This window comes from Protomyctophum parallelum (assembly GCF_964188405.1).
Source record: "Protomyctophum parallelum genome assembly, chromosome: 14".
Taxonomy (NCBI): Eukaryota; Metazoa; Chordata; class Actinopteri; order Myctophiformes; family Myctophidae; genus Protomyctophum; species Protomyctophum parallelum.
The window spans coordinates 44,797,316-44,812,984 of NC_139709.1; the positions used below are offsets into that span (position 1 = coordinate 44,797,316).

General features: G+C 43.2%; 1 protein-coding gene across 1 annotated transcript in view; it reads right to left on the reverse strand.

Moving 5' to 3' along the window:
• Positions 1-3,466: 3,466 nt before the first annotated feature.
• Positions 3,467-15,669, reverse strand: part of larp4b (La ribonucleoprotein 4B) — a 44,599-nt gene continuing 32,396 nt past the window's right edge. The window contains exons 9-17 of the mRNA XM_083781317.1: positions 15,445-15,498; positions 13,506-13,733; positions 12,787-12,893; positions 10,891-11,163; positions 9,765-9,789; positions 9,053-9,223; positions 6,102-6,289; positions 5,483-5,594; positions 3,467-4,367 (exon numbers count right to left, since the gene is read on the reverse strand). Coding sequence (XP_083637443.1) covers positions 3,939-4,367; positions 5,483-5,594; positions 6,102-6,289; positions 9,053-9,223; positions 9,765-9,789; positions 10,891-11,163; positions 12,787-12,893; positions 13,506-13,733; positions 15,445-15,498 — 1,587 coding nt within the window. The 3' untranslated portion in view covers positions 3,467-3,938. The remainder of the gene's footprint in view (positions 4,368-5,482; positions 5,595-6,101; positions 6,290-9,052; positions 9,224-9,764; positions 9,790-10,890; positions 11,164-12,786; positions 12,894-13,505; positions 13,734-15,444; positions 15,499-15,669) is intronic.

The following is a 15,669-nucleotide window of genomic DNA, read 5'->3' on the forward strand; positions in this document are numbered from 1 at the left end:
TTTAACTCCCTCCTACTGAAAGCCGAGCTATTCCCGTGTCTCAAGTGGGCTTGATACCCGTGGCTCCCCTTGATGGGGGACAGACTTCTGAGACACTAGTACACGAAAAGGTCCGCATTAAACACCTCATTTGAGTCGCTGACAGACGCCATGTAAAGTACAGTGGTTCATTAGCGGTGCCGAGCGTTTAGGTCAAAATGAAAAACAATCACCCAAGTGATTACTGGGGAGGAAGCTGAAGTTCATTTGCCCTGAAAGGCCACAGCAGCCGCTTAAAATCACCAGCCGCTTTCACTATTTTGACAGCCAGCTAAATCAGTCGAAAACAAGACGTTGAAATTATTGTTGGTTACCCGACATTGTGCCTGGTATAGCAACTGGTGTCACCCAGCACATTGTAGGCTTTCTCCTTCACATTTATATGAAATGTATGTTTTGGCCTCCATTCCTTCACTAGGGCCCCAACGAAGGTCTATACCAAAGTGTTGCTTTGTTTTATTCACATAAATGTAATCTTCCAAGAATCCCAATGTGCTTGGGTGTTTCCTTTTCAAATTTTACCCAACACCCTATTTAGTCTCAAACTATGTGTTTTATTGACTATATAATTTAAAGTGAGCCCGGAACATCTGACGAGGAAGCATGCTGAGAGAAAAGACAAAATGATAGGGAGAGACATGCAACTCTAGACACAAAGCCCCTAAATGCCTGGGCAAGGAGTGGACAAACCCACGCCAGGGATGGGATTTTAAATCAGGACCTGAAGGCTTTTAAGACATGCATTTTCCCCCATTAATTTCGAATGGGCGAAATCAAATAATCTTTTTTTGAGTTCCTGATCCTCATCCCCGTTGCTGCTCACATTCCTGCCATTTAACAGTCAATCACAATGATCAATGCATCGATCATTCAAAACAGCCAACCAAAAAAATGCCTTAATGTCATTCAATGCTTCCTTCAGTCCATCTTCCATCATGGCGACAGCTAGGCCATGCTTACATTCTATACGGTATATACTCATAATTTAACTTAAATTAAATGTTGGAACAATACCAGTCAATTCCACCACACTAACTTTTCAAAGCCAACCAAATAAACCATTACGATTCTTTTTTGTGTCTTTTACAAAATCCCTCTTAAATAGAGACCAAACATGTCAAACCCTTCTAAGAAAATGAAACGTCAACATTGGCAACTAAACCTGCCATTAAAAATAATAATAAGTGGTTGGATTCAATATCAGTACACAGCTCTACAGGCGGAGCACAGTGAGTATGCTAGAAGAAGCAAACGACTGTACCGGTGTATACACTACAGTGCAGCAAAATGTGTCACGGAGGCAAACAAATGGTCGTAAACACGAACTCCACACCTTTCATAATGGGAGTAAACAAGCCCATAGTGAAGATAATGGTCAGGTTTCCTTTCTCAAAGGATACTGTAACCCTAGGCCAATGTTGTAGTTTGTTTCTAGTACAGGTTTAGAACTACAGAAGGTAAAATAGCAGGTATAATCACCTTAACCCATTTAGGCCTGACCTAGATTATTTTTTCTAAATCCTCCAGTTTTCTGAAATAAATATTTTCACGATTTTTCAAAAATAGCAGACCTACAAGCTCGTAGTGCGCCACTCGGTGGCGCGGTATGAGCTTGTAGATCTGCTATTTTTCAATAGCTAAAGTATAACAATGCTTGAAACACCAAAAGGGGTTCCCGCCCAAATTGTGATAATACACTGATTTGGGTTACGCAGCAAAATACAGTATATTTATATTTAATAGAAATGTCTGCATTAGATTGTAGCGCCAATGTCCAAGCATTGACAATGACTACAGTCAATGTTTGCACATTGGCGCACCTAAAGCCAAGTTATTCAACACTCATTTTTAGTAGCTGGGGTTACATCACAATGTACTATGATCTGCACCATGTTTTTCCCCTCCCTTCTGTAGATTCACACCAGTAAAGGAAATAAACCTACAAAATTGGCTAACGGTTTCATTCCCCTTCAAATGTTCGAGTAGTATGGTGGATTTTCATCTTTACGTACTTGACTTTTATGAGTACAAGCATCTTCCCTTTTTAATTTTATGTAAAGTAATCTACGAATTTTGTCTGCAAGCCACAAAACTACACCAAACAGTGCAACAGTTAAATGATAGAAATCAAGTGTTTTCTACTTACAGTACCGGACCAACTGAAATAACAGGTTTCCGGGGTTCAACTTCTAGCACCAAGAGGATTAACTTGAAAGAAACGTCACACTGTTTCAATGAAGTGACCTTGTGGCAAATCTGCTCCCAACTGAAGCCCTGCCTGGTTTTTCCTTTTTTCCACCAGCTACTGTAGCCGGGAACTCCTAAAGAATTCACTGGCTACGTTCACCGTTTATAATTCTTTCATCAAGTCCAATAGGGTTGCTTCTTGACTGCTGGCCATTCCCCATCAATGATGCTGCAAAGCTGTAATAAGCCACGGGCTGTTTGCATAGTAGTTATTACAAACAACCTGCTACCATGTTGGAAGAATGACCTTTTGCAACCATTGGCAAACCACTGTCCAAACGTTCCAATACACACCTCCACGGTTTCAAATGAAAACCAGCTCTGGAGATGTGCCCCAGATGGACATGCCTCACAAAATCACAGGCTGCTTTAAATGCCTATTATATCTGGGATGTCAACACAGCCTGCATCCTCTCCTTCAAACACTGAATGCCTGGTGACTCACTACCCAGTGGACCAGATAGTAAATGAGAGCAGAGGACATGACACTGTGGGTTGGAGACCAAGAGAGATCTACTGATCTGTGCCCTCTTGTGGATTTAGCAGTGGCTCTCAACCTGGGGATCAGGTGTTACTAGACGAGTTCTAACTAGGCCAGGAGATAACTCCCAAGAAGGTGGGAAAACATCATGTCTTATATATCGGTGATGGAATGTCAATTTCCAGCCACTAGCCTTCCTCGAATAATGCATCAACTGCAAACCATAATATAAAAGATTGAGAACCAGTGGTACACGGGGCCTTCCAAGACAAGTTCTTTGTACAACCGGGGAGAAAAAACCTGCATACAACAGCAATTGCTAGCAGTCCTGGGAGAACTGTAAGCCAACACACCAACGCTGGTGTTAAAATGAGACTGCGGTTATGTAATGCGCAAAAAAGGCCATCAAATGAGAATAATGAAAAAGTCTGGAAATGAAGGATCCCAGTCTTGTCGTAATGAGATGAAGTGTTAATCCTGCATATAAACAAGCCAAAAAAAAAAAAAAAAAACTAAAATATACACCTCTGACTCACCGATCAAATGATGAGAAGTTATACAACGGCACCACGCTGCCTCACGACAAGTAAAACCGCATGCACCTGAATTACCCCCCCCCCCGGCAACCTGAACAACATGGAGTCTGGCTGGGTGAAGCTCCCCCCCGCCCCCCTCCCCATCACCCACCTGAGTGGCGGCTTCTATAGCAACACCCTGCTTTTTGTGCGACGCTGCATTAACTTGAATCCAGGAAGGCAGTTTAGACATAAACATATCAATGCCATTGTCATCTGACCCAACTTAACAGAATCACACTAAGCAAAAAAACAAACAAAAAAAATACTAAAACAAAAAAATCGTTTAAATTAAATAAAATTAACCAAAAAAAAAAAGAAATAAAATTTAAGTAACGACAAAACCCAGACCAAATAAATAAAAGATAAAAAGCATGAAAACGGTGCTCTACATGCACAGTAAAGTGCTTTTATTCATCCGCAAGCCCTGATCCAGGAAAGAGAAGGCGGCGTTCCTCTATGTTTGTGACTGGTGAATTCTCTGGGATACTTAAGTATTTAATAGCCCTGACTTTATCGAATTCCTCTTTTTGAATGCATGTGTGTGTGTGTGTGTGTGTGTAAGTGTGAGGGCATGGCGGGGTATCATCTCACTCCTACTGCGGGGACTTGGGGGGCGTAGGCTGGGGGTGAGCAGGATCTTTGCTGCTGTTGGGCGTCTTTCCTTGATGTGAGGAGGAGGAAGAGGGGGGAGGGGAGGGCCACCGACCACCCGGTCTCCTGGGGGCTTCCCGTGGGGGCCTGCCTGGGGTTGTGGCCCCCAACGAGGGCTTGTAGGAGGGGTAGGATGTCTCTCTGGCCTTGGCCTCACCTCCCCTGCTGCAACCGCCGTCTCCCACCAGGGATGTTGCGTCAGTGGTGCACTTCGACTCCTCACCTGCGGGGGCGGCAGAGGCAGTGCAAGGGACTGGCTTGGCTTCCTTGTGGGGCTGTGGCTGCTGTTGCGCTTGATGCTGTTGGTGCTGTAGTGTCGGGGTGTCCTTGATCCGCTGGCAGATCTCAGCGTAAGATGGTTTCCTCTGCTCCTGTGAGGGACACAAAAGAGACGGGCTGAGCGGCGCGGTTACAGCTAGAGACAGGAAATGAACCACCCGGTCAGCTGCCCCTGCTACGTGTGTTGATCCTAAAGGCCAACATTTCTAAATGTGTGAGTGCTTGGAAGGCAAGGTCTAGAAGAATGATCCCATATTCCTCAGCTCATGGTACAACTCTAATCAGCTTTTATAGACTTTAAATAGACTTGGTCCATCATTCTGCAAATGCACCCTATTTATTTGCTTTTTGATCTGGTCAAGATCAACAAAAAGACCACAGGGTAAAATGACTGTTACTGTTTTTATGAAACATTGGTATATTAGATTTCACATCATGACAAATGCCTGGTTTTTATTAGGTAATGGAATTTGTCCGTCCATATTAATTAATTCCACGTGGTAAAGATTAAAGAAATAAATCAAGCCATCATTAATTTCCTCCCCGTCATGTATTCATGCTCATATCGTCGCTGTCAGTTGGACACCTCATATGTCCAAAACTGTACATTTTCAGGATCAGCTCAAACCGCAATGCGTTGCGACGCATTTTGTGTCTGCTATATCTTTCTTTTGTGTGACACTGTAGTATGACAAAGTAATGTATGGCGTTAAAATATGCTTATGGAGATAAGGTTTCTGCCTGACAGCAATAATATTCATTCTTCTCCATGGCAGAGCTGTCTGGGAAGGGTTAAAGCTGCACTCCAGAACTTATAATAGTGAATTAAACAAACCAACACAACTTCAGTGGTTGGCGGTGGTCTCCCAGCACTTCTATCGAGACATTTACATCCATGTGCTATACCTCCCCTTCCCAGGCCGGCGTTCTGTCTTTGTTCAGAAGGAGACATTTCAACCCTCATATGGGAGACCCATGTTCGAATCCCGAGTTTGTAGGACATAAATCTAAAGGATTGCAGCTTTCGCACAAGGATGTCGCTAAACAAATACTGTAAGTAAGTAGCCTTGCCGAGCCATGAGGCCCATAGGGCAGGAGCCTATCTCCTGTTTCTGTAGCGTGAGGCAGCTTGATGTACAAGTACAAACAAATACTGTACACGAGTATAAATGCAGTGTTATTTGGGTGGGAGCAGAACAATACTGACTGTAGCAGCCCCGTTGACCTGCACAGATTTGCTGGTGGTGGACAGGGTGCCGGGAACCCGCTCCACAGACGTCTGCACCTCCTTCTGCTTCACCTCCAAGACCTTCACCTCCCTGACGCACACAAGACACACACACACACACACACACACACACATGCAATCAACCATGTGTCATCAAACTTCTTCTAATCTCAAGTAACATCTTTGATGAATGGAAATTCATATAATATTTATCCGACGTTAGTGGAAATAATAATCCAGTAACGGTCTACTGTAGCTTTAAACAAATGTCTAGAAATCACTGTAAAAGTCATTTTTTGTTGCCCAAATAAAGACCAATGGCGATTAAAACCATTCTGGGCGGGAACCCCTTTTTGTTAGCATTATGTTATGCTTTAGCTATTGAAAAAAAGCAGATCTACAAGCTCATAGCGCACCACCGAGTGGCGCGCTACGAGCTTGTAGGTCTGCTATTTTTGAAAAATCGAAGAACGACTGACATGGAAACATAGCTTTTTCAGAAAACTGTCAGGATGTAGAAGACATTTTTAGAATCTGATCTCAGGTCAGAATGGGTTAACAAGTTGTGTCACAGCTTATAACTGTAAGTGGTTCTTACACTGTGGGCTGGGAGGGCACAGGGCCATGGGAGAGGCTGGTGGGCGGGGGCGGGGCCACCGTCGGGGTGACAGTTGATGGGGGCGGGGTCTGGAAGCTTGTGGGTTGTGGGGATGTTGCTGTACGCAGCGGCTCATTGGGGCCTCCTGGAGAGCGGGCCCTTGCAGTACTGGCATCAACGCTTACATTCTGACCATTGGAAAGACACAGATATCGAACATGTCATCAAGGGCATCTCAATAAGCCATTCATAGCTTTGAGACGGCCTTCTAATAACCGAAGGTGGACATACATTTTGGTTGTTGTTGATTTGTTTGAATAGAAAATAACTATGCGACACAGGTTACATTTGTCAAAGACAAAAACTCAACAGAATGTATCCAAATGTGAATCCAGCCTGCGACAGATGTGGCCAGTCGCTGGCCACTCTAGCTCATATGTTCTGGCATTGCACTAAACTAACATCATATTGGCAAAGTATATTTAAACTAGAAAAAGTGCCCTACTGGGCACAGGTCTCCACCAGGATGAGCAGATGTGAAGAATTCCAGGCAAAGGTTTTTCCTTGGCCTCTAGGGAGTTGGCATACAAAGTTATCCACAGATCCGTGCAGTTAGAGGTAAAAACAGTTTTCGGCCAGTTATAGCGCCACCTTGAGGCTGAGTTGAAATTGTTCATGTGGCATTTCGTCCTCGGCCTAGTGGGAATGTGGGTGCACAATTTCACGGAAATCACGCGATGTGTTCATGATTTGCAGCATTTTTTAAACTGAGCACTCCTGTGCACTTTGGAAGCCAATCTTAACCAATCAGGATGGAGTCTGAGAAATCTGAAAGACTGGTTTCGTTGGATGGCTGTAGAGAGACTGTGTACCAATTTGCGTGATGTTTGGACAGAATCTGTAGGTGTACTGTGCAAAAACTTGTTTTGCACAAAGCGGCCTCCTGGTGGCGCTATAACAGGCCGTTCTGGAAATCTGAAAGACTGGTTTCGTTGAATGGCTCTAGAGAGACTGTGTACCAATTTGCGTGATGTTTGGACAAAATCTGTAGGTGTACTGTGCAAAAACCTGTTTTGCACAAAGCGGCCTCCTGGAGCGGCCTCCTGGTGGCGCTATAACAGGCCGTTCTGGAAATCTGAAAGACCGGTTTCGTTGAATGGCTCTAGAGAGACTGTGTACGAATTTGCGAGATGTTTGGACAAAATCTGTAAGTGTACTGTGCAAAAACTTGTTTTGCACAAAGCGGCCTCCTGGTGGCGCTATAACAGGCCGTTCTGGAAATCTGAAAGACTGGTTTCGTTGAATGGCTCTAGAGAGACTGTGTACCAATTTGCGTGATGTTTGGACAAAATCTGTAGGTGTACTGTGCAAAAACCTGTTTTGCACAAAGCGGCCTCCTGGTGGCGCTATAACAGGCCGTTCTGGAAATATGAAAGACCGGTTTGGTTGAATGGCTCTAGAGAGACTGTGTACCAATTTGCGTGATGTTTGGACAAAATCTGTAGGTGTACTGTGCAAAAACTTGTTTTGCACAAAGCGGCCTCCTGGTGGCGCTATAACAGGCCGTTCTGGAAAGTTTGGGGCAGAGGTTCATCGTTGGCATCCAGGGAGTGTGTGTGCAAAATTTGGCATCGACCGGGTTAACGGTGGCCGAGATTAGCTGCTCACGGACACACACACGGACGGACGGACGGACGGACACACACACACACACGGACGGAGTGCAAAACATACTCTCCCCCTAGGCCTTCGGCCTGGTGGAGACAATCACTGTCAGACATTGTTGGCAGGCCTTTTGACCCGGATCCACTGACAGCAGTTATGGGAGTCAGGGGGACCGGGGTCAAACTGTCTACTTTCCAATATAACATGGTAAAATATGTGACTCTACTGGCTCGCAGACTGATACTGTTGAATTGGAAACAAGCACAGGTTCCGACTCACACTTCACTTATGAGAGATGTTATGCACTACTTACAATTGGAAAAGATTAAGTTTGAATTGAGAGGGAGTGAAGATAGATTTTACCAGACATGGCAACCCTTCATTGAATATTTCAATAGGTGCACGCTAACCCCTCCTACACAATAGATAGCACAATAGAAAATTGGAAGGAAAAACAAAAAAAGGGAACCGAGTGTTTTTTCTTTATTTAATTTTTTCTCATTTAAAAAAAGTCTCTGTAATTCACTTAATTTACAACATGTTGGGAAAGTTTGAGAGCAAGTGTCTGTCCTGTTGTCTGTTTTGTTTGTCTGTTCACACTTGTCATTGTTTAACTGTTTTTTGTTTTTTCATGTTTATCACATTTATATGTCTTTTTTATTATGGATTGTATGTGGAACATTTACATTGCCTGTTATTTCTTTCATTTTATTTAACAAAACTACTCATTATCATTGTCGATAATATTCTGATGTTGTCATACAAAAATGCCTAATAAAAACAGTATTAAAAAAAAAGAAAATAACTATGCGCAGTTGCGCACAAGAAAGCAGTTTTGTGCAGTCAAACAGCATCTCCAGCTCAAACATGCTTGCTGGGGATGTAGTGCAATGTGATCACTGCTCAAGCTCTTTTAACAGCCTATAAAAGTCAATGAACATTACATAATCCTTTACTGGTTGTATTTGAGACCTTTTGACCATGTCAAATAATTCTGAGAGTAATTGATGACTACTAAAACACAGCTGTCATGAATGCCCTAGTGTACACGGGCTATAACAATTTGTGGAGGTAACAATGAGGGTATAATTAAGTGGAGTAAATGTAAGCAGTAAGTAACCTTAGGAACCAACTATTCCCAAGCCATGTGGTCCATAGGTCAGGAGCGGTTTAGTGGAGTAGGGCCAAGACATTTCTACTCAGACAGATAAGAATCAACTACAAAAGAAGGAATTGTAACAGAGCTAGGACCAACAGATCACATTTGGAGCTGAACTGCCACCTACCCTTTCTTTAGTGGTTCCCAGAACCACGCTGCTGGCCAGCCGGCTTTCAAACACGTCGTCGCTGGTCTTGAGCTGTCCTGCTGCTCCGGGGAGGGGAGGGAAGCTGGAGAGACCCAGCTCGAAACTGGGAGACGGAGGCTTGGGAGGAGGCGGCGACTGAGGCGTCACTCTCTGTAGGAGGGGTGGATGGGCAATCAGTCAGTCAATCAAACACCCAGACCAAACTCAGCACAAAGCTCTCATTCAACACCCACGCATACAGAAGTATGAACCTCCAGCGATCCTGAAATAACACTACTGTGTATGCCCTTTGCCTTGAAATCACTATGATGTGTGGTTGATAGTTCTATCCACAAATGCCACAAAACTATGATCACTTGTAAGAATACAGCAGAAAAAAAGCAGATGTTTTAGAGAGTTATAAAAGAAATGACTAATGTAAATAATGAGTAGGGTACAACCCTAATATGAATGGCTTCTTTCTCTCTCAAGGTACAAGACAAATTGTGTTAAGCGTAGAGAGACGGTAAAAGGGGGTAACACATGAGAATGGAAGAAGTGCAAATTCTTGTGTGCATCGCCAACACCTCTGAACATTCCGGTCTCTAGAGCTCGTGTGGCGCTAGTGGCCTTTATATTTGGAATTTACATTCTGCATGAAACGATAAGCGTGGCCTTGGTGTCAAATGGGTGAGCAAAGAGAAGTACTTACTGTAAACTTGTCGTCCCTCTTTTTCCTACAAGCAGAAAAGAAATCCTTTAAGAAAGAACATTTGCAAATACTGCATGGCTTAAGCTAATGGAAGCAAGATGTTCCACATTAACTTGGCCATCGTCATAATTATTGATCCACCTTAACCCATTTTGGACTGAGGCCGATTCTAAAAAGCCCTCCAAATCCTGACCTAAGCTTTCTGGAAAAACTTCAAATATTTCTATAGCGGCATAACGTTTTTTATTTTTTTTAACCCATTTAGGCCTGATGTGGAAATAAAAAAAACGTTTGCTCTGAAAGAATATATATTTAAAGATTTGGGCCGCATTTTTATGATTTTTCAAAAATAGCAGACCTACAAGCTCGTATCGCGCCACTCGGTGGCGCACTATGAGCTTGTAGATCTACTATTTTTCAATAGCTAAAATAGAACATAATGCTTAGTTAAAACACCAAAAGGGGTTCCCTCCCAGAATGGGTTAAGGTGGTTGTATACATGGTATTTTATGTAGTTTTTATGTTGTGATGTTTTATGTGGAGCCCAGGAAGACTAGCGACCGCAGCAGCGGATCCCAATAAAGAATATGGCCAGGTTAGCCCAGCTCATTAGCTGAATCATCCATCTTGGAATATTTTTGGATTTAATTGGATACAACAGATCCCACGGATATCACATGCGCCATTAGCACGGTTTGCAATAGAGTACTAGTGAAGGAGTCCCATAACAGTAGGAGCTTTTATTCACAAATAGTCGTCCCCCCCCCCCCACACACACAGAAGCTGCCCAGTCTATGTGTTGAAGTGTCCCTGAGCAAGACACTTAGCCCCAACTGCTCACTGAATATGTCCATCTGAGCACCACCAGATGGGTAAAGCTAAACTTAAAGTTCCCCTGTAGGATTAATAAGGTCTACATTACCATTAAAATCTATAATTCATGACATATATTGTGTTGCATGTGGTGAATGGCTTCACCTAGAATTTACATTTTTACTCCTATCTTGCATTTTGTAAGTTACTTTGGCAACCTTTCCAGAAGTGTGTTGTATAACCCACAAGAGATTTAAACAGAAAGCGGAGCACCAATGATTATTGTCCAGACGTGCATAGCTAGTGAACTCACCTTCCTCTGCCCATGCCCAGTGGGGAGTAGTCTGTGGTGATGGGTTCGGCCACGCGGCCTGTGCCCACGCCGTCCCTCCGGGGAAAGGCCACAGTGGAGGTCAGCCTGGCTCGGGGCTGGCTGGTGGGGAGGCGCGGCTGGGGGCTGCTGCGGACGCCATTCAGCAACCGCTCACCGCTGGGGAAGTTGAAGAGCCCTGGGCTGTCGAGGAGACCTGTGTTGCGGTCAGCTGTGGGGATCGTGGGCCTCAGGTGGGGCGGCTTAGTGTGGGTCCTGGAAGATGCAAGCTTTATTATCATGGATGTCACGACATGTGTCATATCAGGCTTCTAGAAGAGACAGGTGTCACCATGTCATGAGGATGTTACTGAAATATCCTTACAGAGCAACAGATACACTTGTTGCCCGGTGCTATTCAGCAGTCTCTTACCAAAAAACACCCGTGTGAAGTGATGGGCGCACTTATAAATCATACATCATCAAATTAATTTAATTTTTTTTATATACTTCCACATGAATACATTTGTCAACTTATGTTATCTTTTAACCAAAAAAAATATTCAATGTATTTAATGTTAACCGTATCACTACCACCTGGTGGACACAAGTGCCAACACTTAACTGCCGACCCGGATCAACTTGGTTTTAGTGTGATGAACGTCTGGTTTGGGCATCCATTTTAGATGCTAAAATATTAGCGTCAATTCTTGCTCTAGAAAACGCCAATATTCCAATCGGGATCACCGGATAATCAGAAAAGACCTCCGAACATCAGCGTTTTGTTAAAACCATTGAGAGCTCCGAAGATTTAGAGTTATTCAGCATTTTAGTCAGCTTGTATACAAGAAGTGAACGGCAGTGCTCATGCAAAATCAGCGATCCGGTTTGATATCAATAATAAAGCTTATATGACGGAGTGTTCCGCCAGGAGCAGTTGCCGGTTGGATTCCAATTGCCGTAACTTTCCGTCACGAGCAGTTTTTGTATAAAATATATCTGAGCAAATCAGCTTTTTGTGTCAACACAAACACAGCTGCACTGTGTTTAAAAAAGCCGATTTGCTCAGACACGTGACGTAAATTATCCTTTCATTGTCAATGGCAAATATAATAATAAACTTTATTTATATAGCACCTTTCATACATAAATGTATGCTCTTTACAGAGCAGAAAAGATAATAAAAACAAAAGCAAAACAAAGCGTTAAAACAGGCATGCAGTTAAAACAATAGGACAATAACGCAGTGTCAAATCAGGCAAAGGCAGTGGTACAAAGTACAGATATTTTAAAACTCAACTAAAAGCAAGAGTAAAAAGGTGAGTCTTAAGCTGTGTCTTAAAAATGTCTATAGAGGATGCCTGTCTGATCCGCAGTGGTAATTTATTCCAGCACCCTTCAAAGGAAAAGACGTTTAATATAACGGGGCACGATTGCGATGAGACAAACAAATGTGGATGACATGTCATCCACGACTGGTTGACTGATTCACATTCCTACAATTTACCAGGTAAGGAAACAATTGCTATGAATTTATTTCTTCCAAGAAACGTCATCAACACGCACTAGTCGATGACACACGGGCCAGATGAGTCACGCAGACACACAGCGGAGTACCAACCTGTTTCTGGGAGAGTAGTGTGACAGTGAGAGGAGTACCAACCTGTTTCTGGGAGAGTAGTGTCTGACAGTGAGAGGAGACGAGGAGTACCAACCTGTTTCTGGGAGAGTAGTGTCTGACAGTGAGAGGAGACGAGGAGAACCAACCTGTTTCTGGGAGAGTAGTGTCTGACAGTGAGAGGAGTACCGACCTGTTTCTGGGAGAGTAGTGTCCGACAGTGAGAGGAGTACCGACCTGTTTCTGGGAGAGTAGTGTCTGACAGTGAGAGGAGTACCGACCTGTTTCTGGGAGAGTAGTGTCTGACAGTGAGAGGAGACGAGGCTGGTTTGAAACTGTGTGACGTGGTGAAGCCATTGATGAACTGGCTGTTGTGGAACGGAGTGACCTGGAGAACAGGAGTGAAAATACATGGAAAGCCATTTGAAAAAGGTATGGTTGCATGCAACTGCCTAAGATGCAAATCAGAGACGACTATGGTTATATTTTGGAAAGGTAAAGGAAATGAGAGGCTTTGGATTACAGTGTCGATTTTAAACACATAGTAGTTTTGCTATTAAATATTGAGCTGCGTTTTACCTAAAAGATTTTTTTGACAATTAAAAACATCATGGAGTGAGTATACATATCACTGCATTAACCTAAGAGTTATAGTAACAGATAACAAATAGTGTGGAGTACCATAAGGTTTAGTGGTGCCTCTGGAGCCATGTACCCTTTTGGCCAATAGAACCTCATGATGCTTGTTATGAGCTAATCAGTTCTTCCCTGGGCCAATGCAAAACCCCTTTTAAATTTGTATCACAGTATTAATTAAATCCACTCAGAAACCTCTGAATAGATGTGCATTTTTGTGACCACACCCCCCTTTCGGACAATCGGCAGAGTTTTGTGCAAATCCGTGCATACCTTAACTGCTGCTAACAGTCAGACTGACGCACTGGGCTGAAGACATTGCCTCCTTGGTGGAGGTTGGTGACAACCAGCAGGCCATCCTTACCAGTGTGGGGTCTATGAAGCTGTGTGTAGCAGACCAGGCCTGTGGTGCGATGAGACTGTAGAGGGGGAACTGCTGCTGTGGGCTGTAAACTGGGGGGATATAGTAGGATGTATAGCGCTGCTGCTGTTGCTGCTGCTGCTGCTGGGCGTATGGGTTCACCTCCACTGGCCGGTAACCGTTCTTTGGCATGAAAGTGTTGATGGCGATTGCCTTCGCCTTTATCCGTGCCTGTGGAGGAGTTGGAAGCAGGTGGCAGATTTACAACCATTTCCCCAAAAAACCTTCGCCACCTTTAGGGTAGGCCGCTGTTCAACATAGGCAGCTGAGAAGTGGAGATCAGTGGAGATCATCATTTTAGATGCATAGTTTGAACTGATCAACATCTATGTTGTGATCTTACAGCCGTTGTGTTTGTAGTGTGTTGTCAGAAGTGTTTACTAGGGCATTAACGACATTAGATTTCAAGTTAGATCACAAGTCAACTTGTGCCTACAAGTTGTGTCTGTCTACGCATAGTTTGATCACAATGACACACACAAGGGGGGACCACACAGACCAGTCCAACAATGAGCAAATTGTATTAAATATCTCTGCAACATTAGCAATGTATTATTAAGTAAAGAATAATTCAGACTACTATATAGTGAAATGCAGAAGGATGATTATTGTCAACGTCATATCACTTGAAAAGTTACCATCCCAGTGACCTAACCAGTATGAAAATGAAGGCCCGAGCTGACATTCCGGCCATAAGTTTTGTCCAACATGCGCCAGTGGTTTTGAAGCAAGCCAACAAAAACGTCATCTATGGCAGCTACTGCCTCATATGGAAAGCCAACAATAACGTCATCTATGGCAGCTACTGCCTCATATGGAAAGTGATCAAGAAGGAGCAAGGAGATCAAGAGTCCAGTTTCTTACTTTAAAGCCAAATACATGATACTGCCCCTGTGCAGTCGGTGCAGGAAGATGGATTACATTGCTGGAATAGATTAAAGTGCTGGAGTCCACGGCGTGAATTTCGAGGCAGAAAATACTTTTATAAAACTGCACTGCCTCATCTATACAGACAGTGCTGTGGAAAGCTGGATGTTTACCGTCTTTTAGTTGACTGTACAAATCTCTGCACCAATACAAATCTGCAAGGTCTCCGATTCTTTCTCCCTCACCACCAGTCTATCTCTAGTTGATTTCTTTTTAATTAATCACAAAATATATTCTAAACAAGGCATGTTTGCAGATTTAATGTATCATTTATGTTATTTGGGGTGGGTGGGGTACTCTTAAAACATTGGTTGGTTAAGTATTCGAGTGACAATGTCACTATTTAGTATTTTACCAAGTGTAGGGACCAACATACTAGAGAGTACGTTCAACTTCACTCCAAATGCCAGGGGAAAGTACAGCATGTACTTAAGACAGCAGACCATCTATACTGCATATATGTCACTATGTACATTAAACATTCAACAGTGGAAGAATGGAGGCACTGTGGACAGAGATGAGAGTTCTGGAAGGAACGCTACCTTCTTAAGGTGTACATGGGGAGATTCATTTAATACAGTAAATAAGTGATACATGATATCAAGTCAACTTTGAACACAACTCTAAAACAGCAAGGATTGCACGAGTCTCCTACCTTAACTTGGATGGGAGTTTTGTCTGTGCAACATTGTGGTAAATTATAAATGAGGGTAGTTACCTTCACTAATGAAACTTTAAGAGGTGCATGGGGAGATTCATTTAATACAGTAAATAAGTGATGCATGATATCAAGTCAACTTTGAACAAAACTCTAAAACAGCAAGGATTGCATGAGTCTCCTACAGTACCTTAACTTGAATGGGAGTTTTGTCTGTGCAACATTGTGGTAAATTATAAATGAGGGTGGTTACCTTCACTAATTAAACTTTAACAGCTTCTGAGACAGAACACATACCTTTATTGGCTTCCCTTGGAAGGTTTTCACCTCTTCACGGAGGTACTGATATGCCTGGGAACCAGAAAAGTAACATTATACATTACACTCAGGAATAGAAAATATGTGTACTGTACACACCTCCATTAATCCACATTACAGGTAAACTGTCGTGAACTTAAAAGACGGTCCTCAATACCAAATGTCATATTCAGAGACACCAAATTATAATTTGGAGCTTCTAGT